The sequence below is a fragment of the Channa argus genome, chromosome 8, assembly GCF_033026475.1.
Source record: "Channa argus isolate prfri chromosome 8, Channa argus male v1.0, whole genome shotgun sequence".
Lineage (NCBI taxonomy): Eukaryota > Metazoa > Chordata > Actinopteri > Anabantiformes > Channidae > Channa > Channa argus.
Genome location: NC_090204.1, coordinates 12154881 through 12173861, shown reverse-complemented (window position 1 = coordinate 12173861; position 18981 = coordinate 12154881). Strand labels below are relative to the sequence as shown.

Sequence of the window (18981 nt, the reverse complement as noted above, 5' to 3'; positions counted from 1 at the left end):
GCACTGCTTTATATCTCCCCTGTTCTGCACAGAGAGAAGTAACGGAAAGTTCAAGTTCAGGAAATGTTTGGAGTCAGACTTCGTCCACAAAAAATAAAGTTTGTACACCCAAATCCAAAATTCTTGGTTCAATCAGGTTAAAAGCAAAGTGTTATGCCCCCTTTCACATACTTATGAAGGGGAAGGAAATTTTAGCGTGACAGCACAATAATAGCTTCTTTACACTTTACTGTCAAGTCTGACATAAACCTTATTTAAAAATGTAAACAAATCTCTTCAAATATCAAATTTTCCCCCTTCCAGGTGTGGCCAATGAGCATAGAATTTCCATTCATTCATTCATCCTTCCATATTCTCACATCTATCGAGGCAGCAGAAAAGCATCATGGCTTATCCATGACTAACAATATACTATACCACTATATTACACTATGCCACTTCCTCCCAGTCACCCCTGTTACCCAAGGACCTTCTCAGGACCCCAGTAGGAGTTGCCAATAAGGACAAATACTTCTTGCTGGTGTCCAGAGCATAGTCAGTGCCTTCCTGTCAATGACTCAAACACATGGAAGGAATCCTCTCATTCTCCAGGAAAACTCCAGCAAAATGGTGCTCAGGCTGAGGCCTTTTTGTGTTGCTGTGTTGGACAACCCCAGAAAAGGTCCACCTCACTCCGTCTCCAGGGGCCCGGTTCCAAAGTTAGTGGTGTAAGTGGAAGTGAGCCCAAATGTATGTAGTTGGTGCCACTCGACCTCAAAGGCAAATTCTTCCACACTAGAGAAGTGACTTTCCATATCCCTAGAAATGTAGTACAATGTCAGCAATCATGTCATATCACAAAATATTAGCCTATATTCTTACAAATAGAATCAAATTGAGTGAAAACAATTGATAATTTCATCAACTCACCTATTCTGTGAACTGAAAGTCTGAAAAGAAATGTGACAATAAAGACATGTCATTTTTCATTTTCTTTTCATTTTGTTTTTTCATTTTGTTGTGATGCACTGATGGTGGCAGAGGATGAGACAATATTATCAATTTGTTTCCATGGAGTTGAACTTTTGCTTAATGTTCTGTGTCTGTTAATTTGAAATTTCAATCTGAGCAGTGACATTTTGTACCTTATTGGTCCAATCAAACGTATGTACTGCAACTCTGCATTGTGATATTAATGCTGATTAACTTTGTTGGTGTTTTTCTGTTTGTACCCACTGATTTTCTACTAATTACAAGATTTAAACATCAGATGGTGAAATATTTTGCCATTAGGAACAGTTGACCTACACTCCCACAATTCAATGACAGACACACACGGAAGCAAAGCATAATCGCTATAAATATAAATAATAGATCATTAATACATAATTAAACCTGCCTAAAGAAGTAAATAATATTAGAAATCTAAAATGGATTAATGGAATACATGTGTGGAGGCTATCGTTTAAATTATTTTGTTTCCTTAAGTGGTTCCATCAATGAGATACATTTTATGCAGCACATTAACAAGGAGTCTATCACAGATGCCATTCCCGTTTAAATGTGGCTCTGTTACAATAATTTGCTCCAAGCAATTTGCTTCAAGTTAATTTGATTCAAAGAGTGTGTTCGTGTGTGTGTGCTGTATATGTGTTAAGCTGTGTGAGTGAATTCAGATATGCTTCCCTAGGGACAGAGATTAGCTAAGTTCAATTAGGAATAAAAAATACCAAGTTTCCCTCCACTTTGTGTGTTTGTGTGTGTATGTGTGTGTATGTGTGTGTGTGTGTGAGAGAGAGAGAGAGAGAGAGAGAGAGAGAAAGAGAGAGAGAGAAAGAGAGTGATGTTAAAGTGTAGCCACCACACTTTTCCATTACATTTCACAAAAGGTTAGCTCCAACCTTTGGTGCCATATACATTGACAGAGGCTGATCTCCTTAAAACTAACTGATAAACGGTCACCTTAGAGGTTAATTTGACTGTGCTTGATCGCAGTCAAGGTGAGATGTATGGTGGATGATGTGAATGGGTGATATAACAAAAAAGATACACGTAATACAATCATTACTGTAATAGGAGGATGAAGTGTTGTAATTTGGCCTTTTCTATGGAGCTGTCCACTTCACTTAGTGATGGCTTCATTTTCCTGTCATCTGTCTATTAAAAGTCACACACAACAGACCATATAGCCAGCTTGACATATGACAAAAAAATTTTAAACTCTTCTTTCTACAGATTTACCAAGAATACACACATATGAAGTAGCCCAAATCCCAAATAATTGCTAGTTTTCATAGACAATCAAAATGCGGCGTAACTTTTTCGCTGCTTCCATCGGTAATTAAGGAGTCCAGGGAGTGAGATGCTGTGTAACGGGAGTGGGGGATAAAGGCACTAGGACCCAGCAGGTACAGCACCGTGTTATTTCACCGATCGGCAGCAGAGTCCACCCAGCAGAGCGCTCAGTCCACAATAGCGGCAGCAGCGTCCTGGGCTCGGGACGCGGAGTGAGCAGCGGGTCGTCATCCTGCCCCCACAGCTCGGGCAGCGGAGACTACCACAGCCTGAGCATATTTTTAGACTTTAGAAACGAAGCAGACCCAGAAGACCGATGCTACACACGTTACTCTCCTTCTTTTTCTTGTCTTTATTATTCAGTGAGCTACTTTAAATAGTCTATGGCTTCATCCGTGAGCGGCACAGAGGAGGTCCGGGTGTCCGCGTTGACGCCCGTGAAGTTGGTGGGACTGGTCTGCGTCTTTCTCGCTCTTTGCCTGGATGTCGGTGCCATGCTGAGCCCAGCATGGGTCACAGCGGATGACCAGTACTACTTGTCCCTGTGGGTGTCCTGCTGGAAGCCCGTCAGTTCCGTTGAGTGGTCCTGCAACAGCACGTTGGCTACCGGTGAGAGACGCTCATCTGTCTGTAGGTCTCACTTTGACGGGGTGATGCGCAACTTTGTCTTAGGAAGTTTTAAACTCGTTTGGTGTTGTAGTTTAACGAATTTTTAACACTGGAAATGGCAGAAATTGGGCAGCAGACAAACACTTATTCATATTTAAATGAAAGTCAGACGCACTGCGCCCTGAGATAACAAAGGGTTCCTGCAGCTGAGACACTGCTCATACATTGTGCTCTGTGGGTGAGAATTATTAAACACCACTCTAGACAGTTCTAAATGTTAATTACTTTAATTAGCCATTGCCTAGTAAATTTAAAGTGCTGAACTTTTCTACATGAAATTAGATAGTGAACAATGGGGTGCACAGTGCTGCTTTCAGTGGGAAATAAGTGGGGAAAAAACTTCACCATTGAGTCCCAGAGTTTAATGAATTAGAGACGTATGGTTTCTGTCCAGGTAAGTTAACCTTTTTCCCTTTTTTTAAAGCCTTTGCAAAGTACACCACTGAATGATGTGGGAACCTTGCCTGGCCATGAGCGGTCCAGCTGGGGTTTCATTTGGCCTTTTGTTGCGCACAAAATGAGCCTTTGTGTGGGTTTCTTCATCAGCCAAGGAGCAAGGGCAACTCAGAGCAGAGAACTCCCTAGAGCTCCAGATGCCTGGAGATTAGTTACTAGGGAAACAAGTGAAACACTCAAGAAATGCTGTTTTTTTTAAAGGAAACTTCTGTCCCCACGCTCAACATCCCAAACTACAGCTTCTGACATTGTGTGTGTGTGCGTATGGACTGTATTTATGTCATTTTTCTCTTTTTCTGACTTCCTCTGGTGTGCTCATTGGTATGTTGTGTTTTGGTTAGTCTGACATAATGTTTTCTTTCTGTCTGAGAGATGAGCAACTATAGGTCACGCTGGCCCTTATCCTACTCTGTCAGCACAGACAAAGTTCACTTTGGTGCCATATAAAGACCTGCAGTCTCCGTGTCAGCTCTTGGCAGCAGCATACCACAGTAAATGCACACAGCATACTGTCAATTTCCTTAGGCTTGTGCTTGGCCAGGCTTATTGATTTGAATCCCAGGAATCAATTTCTTAACCCCCTCTCACCCCGAAGAAGCCCACCACCCCTCACATCCCCCCGCTGCCCAATATTTCCTCACTGTCATGCTCTGGGCATTAAATAAATCCTGTTAGTATGAAACACCAGCTGGCCGCTCAGATGTTTTGCGCTCGTTCTGCAAGGCCTGCACACATGTGTGTCTGGGAAAGCATAATATGCAGTATGAATCAGAAAACTCACGTTAAATGTTTAAAATAAACAAACAAAACATGGTGGCTTTCCTTTTCTAGTTCAAGTATAAAAAATAAAGACTTGAGACAGGGCGAGGAATGTGGTACAGTTGTGCAAGAGCAGTGTGTACGGATGCCAGGTCAGTGTGAGATGAAGGGATGAATGTGTAGCTAGTGTGTGAGTCCTGATTAGTCAGCGTAGCAAGGCATATTAATAATAAGTTATTAATAATTCATAATTAATTTTGTTTTACAATATTCTTGGGTTTTTTTTTTCTGGGGGGGGGGTCACTGCAATGTTTGTACATTTTTACCTGGCAGGGGTCCAGGGGTCTTGCTCCAGGACACTGGAGTTTTGAATTAGGGACCTGTGTTTGAAGATCTTCCTGCTTATCCTGCTCCCCTGAGAGAGTCAGTGTGAGTGTGTGTGACATACTTGAGGCTATTCTGTGACACAAATCTTCCACCATTGTCTCAGACAAAGAAACAGAAATGAGGCCTGAAGGATTTTTTTTTCAATTAACCCTTCAGCAACAGCAGTGACGTTCACACAGGGGACCAAAGTTAATACTCGGATTGCCTGTGTACTTGTGTACTGTATCTCCTTTTCCATCTGCCATCATGTGAGGCTCGGATTAATAGTGTGGCGCTTCCTGCTTAACGAAGCCTTTAAGCACTCCTACTCTGGCTGTGTTTCTTGCACAGTGTACAGGGCATGTTCCAAATCTGAGATGAGATGACTTTGCGTGTCCTGCTGTTTCACGAGTGCACTGATAAGGGTTTTCAGTTGCAGACTGGCTGTGCTGGAAGCATCAAACTGACCCAGAGAAGATAGCTCATCCACAATGAGCTTTGACAACTGCAGGTCAAGTTATTATGGCCAGTGAGGCAGCGGCAGAAAAAGTCAAAGGTTCAGACTTTGAGGGGGCCTTGTGTTGTGCAAGTTTGAGAGAATGGGTGTTCTGCTTTCTGTGGGCTCTTTCCAACATCCTGTGGTGACAGGACCCTTTTTTAAACTCTAAATCCTGAACCATATTTGGTCAAAAGTAGTTGATGTTTGTTTATATTTGAGCTGCTTGGCCCCTGGAATAAAGTTTCCCTCCAACAAGAGTGGGAACTGTATTTTAAGCAGCTTATGCTCCATCAGTTTCTTCCCAATGGTGAATGTTTTAATGATTTTCTGCTTCAATAGAGGGGAAATATTCTTGGCAATTTTTAATCTTTTTTTCTTTTCTAAGCTCCATAATAGACAGTATCATGTCACCCCCTAAAAGAAATATACAATACATATTAAAAGAATGTCAATGTGAACTTTTCCTCCCCCTTTTTGAATCACTTAGGTAGAACCCAGTAGCTCTGTGCTTTGATTTTATTTATTTCCATGTTTTGTACTTTGAATGATTTCCTCCCATGTAATCAAATACGTCATTATAATATCCTCTACCTGCTGTTTTTGCGAAAGCAGAGGAAAGCTACAGAAGAGACCCTTATTCTCTATACAACAACATATAGTGTGTCTCTCACCGATCTTCTGTAAACGTCCCATGGCTGCTTAAGTCTTTATAAATGTGCTTTTCCCAAGTGCTCCCTTGAACAAAGCACATAACAATCTCTACTATAATGTATTTTTCTTCTTCACAAAAACATGGGCTTGCCTTTTTGTTCCCCTTCTGTCCACTTTGGCACTCCAACAAAGATAGGAAGTGAGATTGAGGCAGTAGTTATGTCCAGAGTGTTTCTGGAGTAAATCTAAATGAAAAGCTGCGAATGCTGCTGAGCTAGCGCCAGCCAAGATGAATGGACACTCATTATTTGCGTCACCTTGCAGAATCACTTTGGCTTTCTGCTGTATCGGGATCCATTACCGAATGCCTGAAATCTGTGCGAAGCCAAGCATGTGTGCATTTGTTTGTTTCTTGTCAGCCAGAAACGGCTGTGCTAGGTTTGAGGGTTATTCACCACATGGTTCACATTCTTCCTCTGCCACTGGCCATAGATCCCCTAAAGGCTTACATCAAAACAAAAACAACCTCTCCAGCTTCTCAGAATATGAATGAGTAGTTGTCTCTGCCTCTAAACCACAAATTGTTTGTGTGCAATTCACTGTAACTTCCAGTGTGTGGAATCATGTTTCATTTGTGTGAGTGTGACCATAGCCATGTTGATGTGCCTCACCAATACGGCCTGTGACCTACTCCACTGCCTCACTGCCTCTTATTTTTTATCTGTATAAGTTTTTTTACTTGCCTCCCTTCTGTCAGATATGCTCTCCAGAGCAACCCCCTTTTAGCTACCTTTGTCACGCTATATCTCAGTGGGGTTTCATGCCATTCTTCCCTTATTATTCCCCTCCCTTCTCTCTGTCCCTGTGTGTGCGTGTCTCAGACTGGCAGATCGCCACGCTGGCCCTGCTGTTGGGGGGGGCGGCCCTCACCCTGCTGTCCTTCCTTGTAGCGCTGGTCTCCCTGTGCTTCGGTTCCAGGAGTCGCTGCTACAAGCCCGTAGCTGTCATGCTGTTCTCTGCTGGTAAGGAGATTTAGTCCAATTAGAAACAAACAAACAGACCTTAACATAACCTGAAATACAGAACAAATGTCCTGCCTCTAAAACATGTAGGCATACGGTTAGTTGTCTGTTAGGCGAAAATCATAACACTAAAACCCTAGCTAGTTTAAATGTAGCATTTTAGTGAACTTTGAACCTTTCAGTGTAAGCTGGCCAATTCATTGCTCTAAATCATTCATGTATTTACTGTACTTATTTTGGCATTAATATCTTTACTACCACTTCTCCCCTTCTTCCATGCAGTGGTGCTTCAAGCATGCAGCTTGGTCCTGTTCCCCATCAAGTTCATAGAAACGGTGAGTCTGAGGGTGTATCATGAGTTTAACTGGGGCTACGGGCTGGCGTGGGGGTCCACCATCTTCTCCTTTGGAGGTGCCATTCTCTACTGCCTCAACCCCAAGAACTATGAAGACTACTACTAAAACATGTGAGACAATAGGCATAACCAGGCCTATGTTTCTATCTTCCTGTGTCCCTGCAGTACAAGGAACTGTTTGTCTGTGTCACAGTGCACAAGCACAGGCTAGAAAAATAACAGGAAAAAACAAATGTTTTGTTATTTTCGGAACTGGAAACAACAATTTATATCAAATACTGCAAACCTATTGTCACATAGACTATCTTTACTGATTGGACTGAAGCCCCCAGCTATCTTAGGAGCTTCGGCAGCAAATCTGGCTGTGAAAAAGACAAGTAAAACGAGCCAGTTTCATTTAGGAGAGAATGTCAGCACTAAGATAAATATGTGCCCCCTTTCAAGTGGAACTCCAGTAGGTATCACATTTGGGCAGAAAATCTGGAAGGAACAGATGGATTCACTGACCCCATACCAGGACGAATTTCTTGACTAATTAGCCAATCAGAGCAAATGGGAAAGGAATGGCGTAAACATGAGCCAATCAGGGAATTAACGGATCCAGGGAGGAAAATGTTGTTTTCAAGTGATATCCTGAGGATGACAATGTGAGGAGGAAGTCAGGACACACCTAAGGAAATACGGCATGCTATATTCCCCCAGAGATACACTTCATCTGGAACTTGGCCGAGCCTTCTTCCTCCAGGATAGCGGCTTGATGAAAGCATGTCATGAAGCAGCAGTGGGCTGGCTCGGATTTCTCCTGTCCCGAGTCTATTGTAAGGATACTGATAATAGCTAGCAAAGACGTTCCGCAGACACCTTCCACATGATCTCACACTGGTGAGAGGAACAGTTTCAAGTTAATGAATAGCATATTCTGTCACGTAAACAGGGGGAAAAACCTTTGGCTACAACAAATGCATGCAGCATAACATCCAGTTACACCTGCTTTTTGATAAATGTATGTATTAAATGTAAGTATGTGTAATAAAGTTAAATTACAGGCAGACCAGCGAGAAGGAAGACGGTAAATGATCTGCATGATGTCTGCATTTGTGCATGATCATATCATCCAGCATGTGTTCATACAACTCATGTGCTGCCTCTTATCTTCCCACAATGTAGGAAATTGGAATGCTCTCATTAGACTAGGCACCATAAAATACAATGGTTTTCAAATAGGGAATATAAAAAATAAATAAATAAATAAAATAATTACTGTAGCTACTGAAAAACTCAGTATACCTTGGTTTTGCATTTAGTTTAAAGTCTATGATACATTGCTTTAGGAAAAGCCAGAGTGCAATTTGCTGTGCATCAGTAGTGTTAAAAATGATTTTTGCTGTAACTAGAAAGTTTCAAACTTGAAGGACAGTATTGTCATCAGAGCTGAGATGTGGGAGTAGAAGACTGATCTACTCTAATGCAAAACTTCTCAAACCTCCTTTTAGGTGGTCAAACTCTTCTCCTATTCCCTCCTGTAATACTAGTCAAAGTAAGTGTGTTGCATGCCACTACCATTTACTGCTGTATTTCTGGTTGAATTACTAACATAATAAACATGTACTGGATATAAAAGCATGTTTGATTCATTTGGGTAAAAAGGAATGTCTGTGAATTATGACATGCCAGCTGTGCATAGTCAAGTCACATAATCAGCTCCTTTATTAAGTACAGCAAGTTGAGGCATTTTGCACAGGAAATCAACATCTTTTGAACACATAATACAGGGTGGCATAATATGCATAAAAGTACCAGGAATTTACTTATATGCAAGTGTCTTTAGTGTTCTTTCAGTGAAATGAGCTCTAATACAGAGCCAGATACAGTGTACAGTCTACATTTCGCATTTGTCAGAACCTATATACCGTTGCATTTATTGTTCCACTGTTAAAGAGGGAGTTACAGGTCCTGGATTTAAGTGGAAGTCCCTCCATTTTGAAATCAGGAATGGGTGCAGTTTTGTAAACAAGGCAGTCACTCATTCTCCATGGAATGTTCGCTACGTAATCCACAGGTCCTCTTTATTAACCCTTAATAACTTTGACCTTTCTGAAGCTCCATCCCCCCCACTTCCAAGGTCAAAACATGTCACTCTCTCTTTTATACATCTGCTATGAGAAAAATGTCCAGCTGTCCTGAAAAAGTGTCATCATCCACCAATGGAAACAAGTGCAAAGGAGTAGAGTAATAGCAGTACATGTGGGCAGAGAGGGAAAGTGGCTCTACCTCAGCAGGTAAGGAGGGCTTATATATCGATTGTCAGAGGATGACCTCTAGACAGATTCTGGAGCAGTGGGGCTTATACTATCCAAGTGTTGGGAAGGGATGGGCCAAGGGTCAAGGATCACATCGCAGCACTAAGCTCAGGTGTAGCGCGGCATCTCACACTCTTCACAGCGGTTGAGTGCAGGGTGGTTGAGAAAGGTGCAACTTTCACATTCCCACTGGGCGCCCTCGAAGTCCTCATCCCTCTGAGGCCCAGGCACTGGCTTTGGGCCCACCACTTCTTTTGAGAAAAACAGAGAGATGTAGTATTTAAAACAATTTATTCACGTCACAAAATGCATAATACCACGGTAAGAGCCATCAGCTCAGGACTGGAATTAACCATGGCCGTCAGTGAACAAATGTGAGGAACACATTCATCCATCACCCATTTAAGTATAAATGTTGATATAGACATGGGTATTCACCTCTTTTTTCCTTGCCAACAGATTTGTGGAGGTCAACACAGACCAAGTCAATTAAGCTTCTAGTCTTGGTTTTCAAACAAAACACCACAAATCAAGGTCTTGTAGGGAAACTCAAACCAGTAAAATCAGTGACATGGCAAAAATATTAATCCTACCTTGTAAATGTTTTCTCTTATTTAAAGACCATTATAAAATCTTCTTCAAAGACTCACATTTATGTCTTCAAATTTGCTTTGGACAATTCTCACCTGTCTTTACAGGTTTGGGCGGCACAACTGGACCAGGCTGAATGTTGTCATAAAAGTTGTTCATTGCTATTGGGTCAAACTTGTCTGTGGAGAAAAGCAGAAATAAGATATAGATGTTTATTTAGAAGTGCCACACTAATCAAAGGTCCAATCAGCTTCCAGCAATTCTCTGTTGGTCTTTTCAGACCAACAATAGCAGCTTCCTCATTCACTGCAACACAGATGATTCAGATACATATGAATGCAGGGTCGACAGTCAAACAGTTTCACCTACACAGTATTTCAGCTGATCAAATACATTCAAGTGCAAGCACATTCCTGACGGGTTTTGCAACATGACTGGTTTCAACATATTGTTTACATCAAGATGGTTGAGATGCCTCGATAAAATAATAGCTATGGCTGTAGAAACTTTCCAAAGTTGTAAAATCCTGCCAATCAGCTAGTGGACAAGGGTCTCTGCAGTGGAACCCTTACTGTTTTACGGCTACACTGCCCTCCTTGCAGCATAATGTTCTAACGCCTGTCAATCGTAGCTAGCATTAAATTATCGTTAGAAATATTGTGGCTGATCGTGTGGTAATCTAAACCACTTTGCTAATATTTCATTATTCAAAACACCTGAACACACGTGGCTCTATTTTTCTTTTAGACCATTTTGCTTAACACTGTGTTCAGTGTATTTCAAACACAATAACAAAACACATAATCCCAACCATGATGCCTCAGCATCGTACTGTAGGAATACTTACTCAGCAACACACATGCCACAACCTGTGAAGGATACATAGACAAATAAGGCAACTAAAAAAATACACCCTTAAGGAAAGCCTGCTGCATTCTCTAAAAGAATTTTGGAATAGACATATTTTTTAGCAAAACCACATCCCCAGCGTTCAGTACAATGGGCTGATTGCAAATAAATTGGTCATAACATTGAGTTTGATTGTTTCAGCTTCTAATATTGCCATTTATGGTAAACAGACACAGCATTGCAGCTAATTTCCCCACACTGTGGTTGGGGTTATTTAAAGCTATATAGGATGTAAGTATGTCACGGATCATTCTGGGCCATGTCACGGACCACCCAGCCATTTCAAAATGCAGCATCTGTAAGCAATGTGATGGAGCCTCATGCATCACTTTGGACGCAACTCTGTCTGCTTCCGGGCTCGGCTATTTCAAGATCAATGCTTTCAAATAAATCAGATATACACTTCAAAGGTTTGTGGAGGAATATGCAGAAACGTGAATTTATGTGGGCACATTTCGGGTGTGTGGATGTATACCTCTAGACGGCAGGAGATCTATTTCCTTCAGGGTACAGTCGATATCAATCTGAAGCTTTCTGTTCAGGCTCCGCAATCGGGTCATTTCTTCAGGCTGCAGCCATTGGAAACAGACAACCCAGTTAGATTAGACAAAAATAGGCAACCAAACATTCTCCATCCGCAATTACAAACTTCTATTATGAAAAAGTTTTTCACTTTTTAATGATACAATATCTTGTCTTTTTTTAACATGCACATCAAAGATAAGTACATTTTGGTTATTATTAAGATTAACTATAATACTTCAGTTACAATTTACCCTTGTGGAGCCTACCTATCACCACAACTATAACAGAATATTTTAGACTGTTTGTATGACTTAAGTCATAAAAAAACAAAACAAACTAAAAAAAAAAAAAACAAGTCGTGGTTGCACATTATCTTTAATCATTCTTTGACTTATGGTGACACAAAATTTATATAATTTGTATAAAGAACATCGAGGACCAGGCGAGGCCATGTCCCATTTTGTTTCTTACTCTGGGTACAAAACTGGTTGAATTGACTCGTCGAAAGCGTCTTTGAAGGGCATCATACTCCATGTTGTTGACTTCAGCCTTTAGCTGCTCTAGTTTCTGCTTCTCCTGTCGAAGCTCCTTCATTAGGCGCTCCATCCTGGCCCTCTGGTGGAGCAGAAGGGCTAGGGGGAAACACCATTTGTTAAGTGTTACTATTCTATTGCTAATCTGTATCACTATACACCAATCAGCCACAACATTAATACTACCTTATAAGTTTAATGTTTTAAAAAAAACAGAGGTGAGCATAGGCACTCGCGTCTGAAAATCCAAGCCACATATGCAGGCAGTTGTGATCTACTGCGTGTTCTGACACCTGTTGATCACGGGCATCTTTAAATTTATCCCATACTAATTCTTTCCCTGTTAACATTAACCCTTAGATACACGAGTGACTGGACCCTACACTCAAAAATGATGTATTTTTAAGCCACTTTTGTCATTTTGGTTAAAAATAATTTAGTATTATATTTTTGTCCACACAAGAATGATTTCATGTTTGAAATATTTTTATTTTTCCACCTTTAAACATTTTAAAAAATTTGAAAAGAAAATTACACAACAGCAATAGAACAATGTCAACAACCATTTGTGTGTGTGCGAGTGTAAATGCTTATAACAGCTGTTTTATCCAAAGCGCTTTACAATGTTGCTTTTCATTTACCCATGTTCTCTTACACACACACGCACATGCACACACAAACCAATGGGGGTTGGCTTGCATGCAAGGTGCTCACTTAACCCACCGGGAGCAACGTGGTGTTCAGTGTCTTGCCCAAGGACAATTCGACATGTAGCCAGGAGGGCTACGGAATCGAACCACTGACCCTGTGGTCCATGGATGACTGTCTCACTAACTGATCAACAGCCACGTAATTTGTAGTACTCTCTCACACCCTGTATGGGAGAGAGTATGCGTGTGTGTGTAACTCTCTTTCTGGCCTTCTTGTCTCATCACTGTATAAAGTTGTTACAAACTGCCTGTTTTTGACTGTGATCATTGCATCGACTGTTGACTTTACCTTGTTACTTAAATGTTTTGAATGACAAGCAAACCACTGATCAATATGTAGCTACATAAATAAAAAGGCACACAGGCATATGCGCACACACACATGCAATACATACAGCAATGTTAGCTAGCTAGTTTCACAGACTATAAAATAGGCAAATTTGATGATCGCTGATAAGAAACACTCTTTCACACAAAAGTCATGAATGACACACACACAGTACATACACTAATGTTAGCTTCATTTTATTTACCTCAGAAATGTGTGTGGTCTTCCGTCATGACTACTGTGTGAAAGAGTATGTGTTATAGTCTGTTCCAAGAATACGTATAGAATATCTCTCTCTCTCTCTCTCTCTCTCTCTCTCTCTCTCCTCTCTCTCTCTCTCTCTCTCTCTCTCTCTCTCTCTCTCTCTCTCTCTCTCTCTCTCTCTCTCTCTCTCTCTCTCTCTCTCTCTCTCTCTCTCTCTCTCTCTCTCTCTCTCTCTCTCTCTCTATATATATGTATGTAGGTTTTGACTCACCTATAGTATCTTGGGGTAGTAATATAAAAACTACAGTTTCGTAAAATGTATAAATGGTAAGTTACAACTTTAAGTGGCATGGTGTCAAAAACATGTTTGAGAAATAGCCCGACTACTTTTCATTACGAAGATATTGCAAGAAAACAGCCTCACTAGGTAATTTTGATCCACTCATGAATCTAAGGGTTAAAAAAACAAGTTGATTTACTGTACTGTTGTGGCTAATCAATGTATAAGCGAAAGACTGGTCTTAAAGTACAGGGGACAAAGTAATACATATGTCACATGAAAACACTAAAAAAAGACAGCCAAATCATAAAATAAAAGCTCAACTTGCAGTATGTCTTTTCTAGAAAAAGTCTTACAATCACCACTTTAATAAACAACAAATGTTAAACGAACACAAAGCAGTCACATAGACTACTTCATTTATGTGGTTAAGGGAATAGGCTCAGATATGAACAAGAACGCAACTAAACACTGCAAGATTTATCACTTTCAGTTTCAAATCAAAAGATGTCAATATTAAATGCAACAAAATTGCAAGACCTGCAAGATTATCTGTGACATACCAGTGCTTACATATTTGCAGATACATTGTATAAAAATGCAAGAATTTTGGTTTACTAAAAATTGCATAATCTTAAAATCAGCAGAGAGAAAAATAAACATGTTTTTTACGCTCTTTTTGTATTATTATTGGTAGAATTGTAAATGAAAACGCCTAATAAGGGAACCACAGGGGGGATGACATAGAACAAATGCACCTAGCTAGACTAAAATTGGTATGTGGCAATTAGAAAGTAGTCATCCTAATGACCAGGCACATATTCTAACATGAGATCATAGTTTACAACAATAACCAGTAGGGAATTAATTATCTACTAAAATGAAGTCAGCTATTCTCTTTCTAAATGTTTGTACTAGTCAGCATGGCCCCAAACACACATCAACTGGAAACTTTAACTGGAAACATTTAGTGTTAAAGGCACATATATGTAGAGTACTCAACAGAAAAAAGAATCCCTCACCTTGTGTGTAGGCATAGTCATCGGAGCCTGAGCTTGAACGTCGGGGCATTTGTTGAAACTGACTGGCAATGTTCCGTGGTAAAGCAGAGATAGGCAAGATGGGTGCCGGGGCAGCATTGCGTTCCCCTTGGTCTACTATGTTCAGAAGAGACTCCTCTTCAGCCACAGGTGGTGAGCTGGGTGGCCTTTGAGCCTGGCCTCCCGGGCCAGGGGCTTTGATTTTGAAGTTATAGGCTGATTGGCATGGTTGAGGAGAGGAGGCAGGCAGAGGCCTTGCAGGGCACTGGTGCTGAAGGTACATCCCAGGATGGAAGGCTGCTGGACATGGCCCTGGAGGTCCACTTAAAGTGACGCCCCTTGAAGGGGAGCTGGGCGAGGTGCTAGAAGCCATGTAAAGCCCGCCTTGGGGGTGGGGGGAGTGTACAGGTGAGTTGCTGCGTGGTCGAGTTCCCTCCAAGGTAATCTCTATCTGGTTCTTCAGGGAGCTTTTTGTGTGGTAGGGCCTGTAAACTGCTGGCTGTTGCAGGGGTTGTTGCTGGTAGGGCATGCTGGGAAGGGTTGGAGAACTAATTGGGAGGAAGACATACTGCTGGTGCTGTGGGTGGGGTTGTGGCTGGGGTTGAACCTGATGCTGTGGTGAGCTATATGGTGAGCTATATGGGGGAGTACTGTAGGGAGACTGCTGATGCTGATAAACAGGTGCCCCTGATGAAGACCAAGGTGCAGGCTGTGGGCTCTGGGAGGGTGATGGTCTAATATACAGCGTGGTATTGGTGTTGTTAGCATAGTGCCCAGGAGGGATTTGCAAAGCCTGTGGGACACTGGGTATAGTTTGCGAAAGAGTGACTGTTATAGGGTTCATGGAATATCGCGGGACAGGGGAGTATGTCGGAGACATGCCCTGCATTGTAGGTGGAGGGGTGGGAGTGCTGGCTGAGCGGCTCTGATCGTTCATGAAGAAAGGGTTGTAACCTGGGGATGGTGCCACGGTGGCAGGGGCTGACATTGGTTCAGGGTAGCTGGGCCGCTGGGGTTCAATGTGACTGTCACTGGTGCTGTGCACTAGGGAGCGGCCTACTCCTGCTGTTCCCCCATTTGACTTGCCTGCTTCTGAGCCCGGGTAGCCCAGACTAATGTGTAGCATGTGGTTTCGGTTCAGTCGTCCCTCTTCTGGACTGTGATGAAAGTCTCCATACAGGTATCTATTACTCTCCTTTGCCAGTAGGAGGCAGCAGAGATCCAGGTTGTTGTTGTTCTGAGACAGCAGAAAACAGTGTCAGGCATGCAGTTTGGATTTGGTTAGTATTTAAGTGCTTATTTTATCAAATAGTAGAGGTTGGCAACCGAGTGACACAAATACCCTGAAGTAAAGCACCATCAACCCACATACTTCACTATTAAAAACAGCTCCAAAACATAATATAACAGCATATTTATTCATAAACATATGTATAAATACGTATATGTATGTGATTACCTGCAGAAGGTACTGTGAAACTACACTCTCTGGGATCTCCGGAAAGCGCTGTTTGAGGTCCTGCAGGATGTGGTAGTCGAGCTGGGAGCCTCCCTGCGCCATCCTGAGCCAACACGGAGAGTCAACGAGCCCAGATATGCAATTGCTCAAATACCTGATCTCGACTCATCCCCTAAAGATGCAGAAATGACAGACACACGAAAATCAATTGTCAGGTAAGTGTTTCCAACAATTCTATTAGCACCTATCGGGTGCCAATTGTCTGTTACACACCCTGTGTGTCAGCAGCGAACCTTTCAATTAATAATTTTTGATCTACATGTTAAACTTATTTTTATACAGTAGAGCATAATTTACCATAAATAGAGACAAAGCACTCAGAATCTAACACACAAACACAGAAAACTACCCGGGGGCCACTGCAATTCATTGACCTTAGCACAGGAGTGCTAGCAAGGTGCATGTCAATCTGTTTTTATTTGTTTTGCAGTACTGTTGAACCAAGCAACGACGACATACCATTGCTAGCTAGCAGGCTAGTAGTCAGCATCAATTAGCTTCCGTACATCACTCAAACATCCAACCGCACCGGTCTTCTGTGAACCTAAGAAAGGAAACAACATCGCTGCTACTAGGTGGTGTCCGATATGACCTGCACCTAATTCAGCAACACAATCCTCTAAATGAGGCATTTGTTTAAATAAGATTAAGTAGATTCGCCAAGTGCCTGCCAGCTAACTTTGCTAATGCTAACTGTCGCTTGTTGCTGTTGACTGGTCAGCTGTCATAAACTGGGTGTTGATGGATTAGCTAGCTAGCTAGCTATGCTAAAACATTAGCCACTGACGGCTTAGCCCACTTACCATATTTAAAGAGTCCCCTCCATGTCTCGGACCATAGCTGTACCGAGAAGAACGGATATTTCTGAAATGGTACGTCGAGGTTTGTCAACTGTTTTGTTTTGGCTAAATAACTTGTAGTTTCGCATTCCAGCGTCGGGCCGCTGCTGCTGAACCGTATAATCGTAACAGGCAAACCTATCGCGATAATGTCAGATTCTCCAGGAAGTTGTTCAAATCCGACCGGTGGCAGCGAACCGCTGTAGTAATATACTGAAGAACCCCATTCAGAGTTTTTTTTTTTTACTCAATAGCCACAGATGTCTCCGAAAAACAGCTCATTGACTGTACGGACTCAATAAACAAATTATAGGTCTTAATTTTATTCAGCCAAAGCATTTATTCTGCCCACATAGACTACAATTTAAATATCACAAACATTCTCATTATGAGATCAAATTACATATTAAATATGATTATACGCACATTCAACATAGAAAGAATAATTCAATAAATAGGTTTCTGCATTAGAAACATTAAGGCACAATAGGACATAACTTCATTTATTTTCGCCTTTATTATTGTTTATTATAATTACCTTATTTCTCAATAGGAACTCCTCATTAAAGACTAGATGAAACAGAATAGTATAGTTTAATTTATTTTTCATTTTTGTATTTTCTTTACAAACAAGTTAATTTTAAGTTTCTAATGTTTATCATGCAGTAACAAAATGCATGTATTTGAGTTTTATTCAATCCAGTTATTATTCTGTTCTAACCAAGAGATTCGTCCTAAATAAAGCAAATAATACCAAAAGTATACTTAGCGTCCTAAGACAACACACTCTGAGCCAGTTTAAAGTCTGTAAATGTATACGTTATGATAAGCTCACAATTTACCAACAGACCTAGTCAGTTTGGTGTATAAAACATGTCATATCTATGTGATTGTACAGTCTTACAACAGTAATTTATGACCTCAAGTGCACTGCAGGTGTTCAAGTTTGAATTGAAGTGAAAGAACTAAATGTAAATGTAAGAATATTAATAAGTAAAATATATTTATATTATTTTGATGTTTAAGCACATATAAAAAATACTTAATAAAATCATCAACAGTACTCATGACATTACTATCTGAAACCAATGGGCATCCGTTTTAAAAACCTGTGCCAAATCAGACCCCTAAGCTTATTGGACATAAGAAACAAATATTTCCTCTATATTGTCAAATAGAAATGATTTATTTATTAACAGATTTCTCATAATTATGAGTTAAGGTCTACATTTATCTTTTTTGAATTTGGTTTGCTTCCAAATGTAACTATGTACATATTATGATGGTTGTTATACTACACAAATAGTGATTGTCAGATCCGGATGGCTTTTCAAGCAGTTTTCACTAGAGGGCAGAGAGAGATCCAGTAATTCTGCACAAGCACTTATACCTAACATGGCAACACTGACTAGTAAAGTGGCCATCTATTGACCGTAGTGTCAGCAGTTCACGCCTCAACTCCCCTTGGCCACATGTTGACTTGTCCCTGGACAAGACCTGGAACCCCCTAAACTGCCAAACCCCAGCCATTGAGGTTGCGCAAGACAGCATATATCTGGGCATCGGTCCTATGCTAGGTAAAATTGGGGAGTGTTGTGCTTGGAAGGGCAAGATCTGGTGTAAAAACCTTTGCCAAATCAGCAGGCAGGGCAATGAACCCTAGCTTACTGGATAAGCCAAAAGGGTGAGGTGTTGAACTTAATGGGAAGGATGTTGGATGGATTTCTGCGAAGAAAGGTAGAGAGTATGCAAAACTCAACTTTTCTCATGATTTTAGTGAAAAAAAGCCCACAGTATGGAATTAAGGCTTCTCTTCAAAAAGGTTGCATTTCCCCCACTTGCAAGTATTTGCTTTAGTACTTTAAAGCCTTTTGGTAAGAGGGTGGCCCCCTCTGTCTTCAGGAAGCACCTGTTCTCTGGTGAAGTTGCCTTTTCTTCTTCTGACAGCTGAGCTCTCGTGGTCACAGCTGGGAAATTGTAACATTACTTAATATTATGTATTTTAATCTTATAAAAAGAGAGAATTTGAGCAGTTTGCTTGTACTTCAAACAGCACAAACGTGTCTGTGGCTTTTAGTTCAAAGACTCTGCTCAGTTACTTTAGCATCACCAAATTTCACCTTAGTTAACCTTACTCAGCAAAAGCTTTTAC

At 41.1% G+C, this 18981-nt stretch overlaps 2 protein-coding genes across 4 annotated transcripts; one reads left to right on the top strand and one right to left on the bottom strand.

The window, feature by feature from the left end:
• The first annotated feature begins 2420 nt into the window (after positions 1 to 2420).
• tmem47 (transmembrane protein 47) lies at positions 2421 to 8671 on the top strand. The gene is made up of 3 exons (XM_067512565.1): positions 2421 to 2883; positions 6556 to 6696; positions 6979 to 8671. Exons 1-3 carry the CDS (start codon positions 2658 to 2660, stop codon positions 7155 to 7157), a joined length of 546 nt encoding a protein of 181 aa, XP_067368666.1. The 5' UTR covers positions 2421 to 2657; the 3' UTR covers positions 7158 to 8671.
• A 64-nt stretch (positions 8672 to 8735) lies between these two features.
• Positions 8736 to 16981, bottom strand: tab3 (TGF-beta activated kinase 1 (MAP3K7) binding protein 3). 3 transcript variants are annotated; one of them, XM_067512563.1, is made up of 8 exons: positions 16794 to 16981; positions 16450 to 16534; positions 15931 to 16102; positions 14454 to 15708; positions 11848 to 12008; positions 11327 to 11420; positions 10038 to 10121; positions 8736 to 9602 (listed from the first exon to the last, which is right to left on the bottom strand). In XM_067512563.1, exons 3-8 carry the CDS (start codon positions 16030 to 16032, stop codon positions 9460 to 9462), a joined length of 1839 nt encoding a protein of 612 aa, XP_067368664.1. In that variant the 5' UTR covers positions 16033 to 16102; positions 16450 to 16534; positions 16794 to 16981; the 3' UTR covers positions 8736 to 9459. The 3 variants fall into 3 exon arrangements, with proteins under 3 accessions (XP_067368664.1, XP_067368663.1, XP_067368665.1); XM_067512562.1 differs by lacking the exon at positions 16450 to 16534; XM_067512564.1 differs by lacking the exon at positions 16450 to 16534 and having other exon boundaries at positions 8736 to 9599.
• Between the last annotated feature and the right edge of the window lie 2000 nt (positions 16982 to 18981).

Excerpts from the sequence above, each read along its gene's own strand:
- tmem47 (XM_067512565.1), top strand. The coding sequence starts at position 2,658 with ATGGCTTCATCCGTGAGCGGCACAGAGGAGGTCCGGGTGTCCGCGTTG. Across the intron at positions 2,884-6,555 it reads CAACAGCACGTTGGCTACCG|ACTGGCAGATCGCCACGCTG; the intron begins GTGAGAGACGCT and ends TGCGTGTCTCAG. Across the intron at positions 6,697-6,978 it reads TGTCATGCTGTTCTCTGCTG|TGGTGCTTCAAGCATGCAGC; the intron begins GTAAGGAGATTT and ends TCTTCCATGCAG.
- tab3 (XM_067512563.1), bottom strand. The coding sequence starts at position 16,032 with ATGGCGCAGGGAGGCTCCCAGCTCGACTACCACATCCTGCAGGACCTC. Across the intron at positions 11,421-11,847 it reads CAACCAGTTTTGTACCCAGA|CCTGAAGAAATGACCCGATT; the intron begins GTAAGAAACAAA and ends CAATGGCTGCAG. Across the intron at positions 10,122-11,326 it reads AGATCTCCTGCCGTCTAGAG|ACAAGTTTGACCCAATAGCA; the intron begins GTATACATCCAC and ends TTTTCTCCACAG.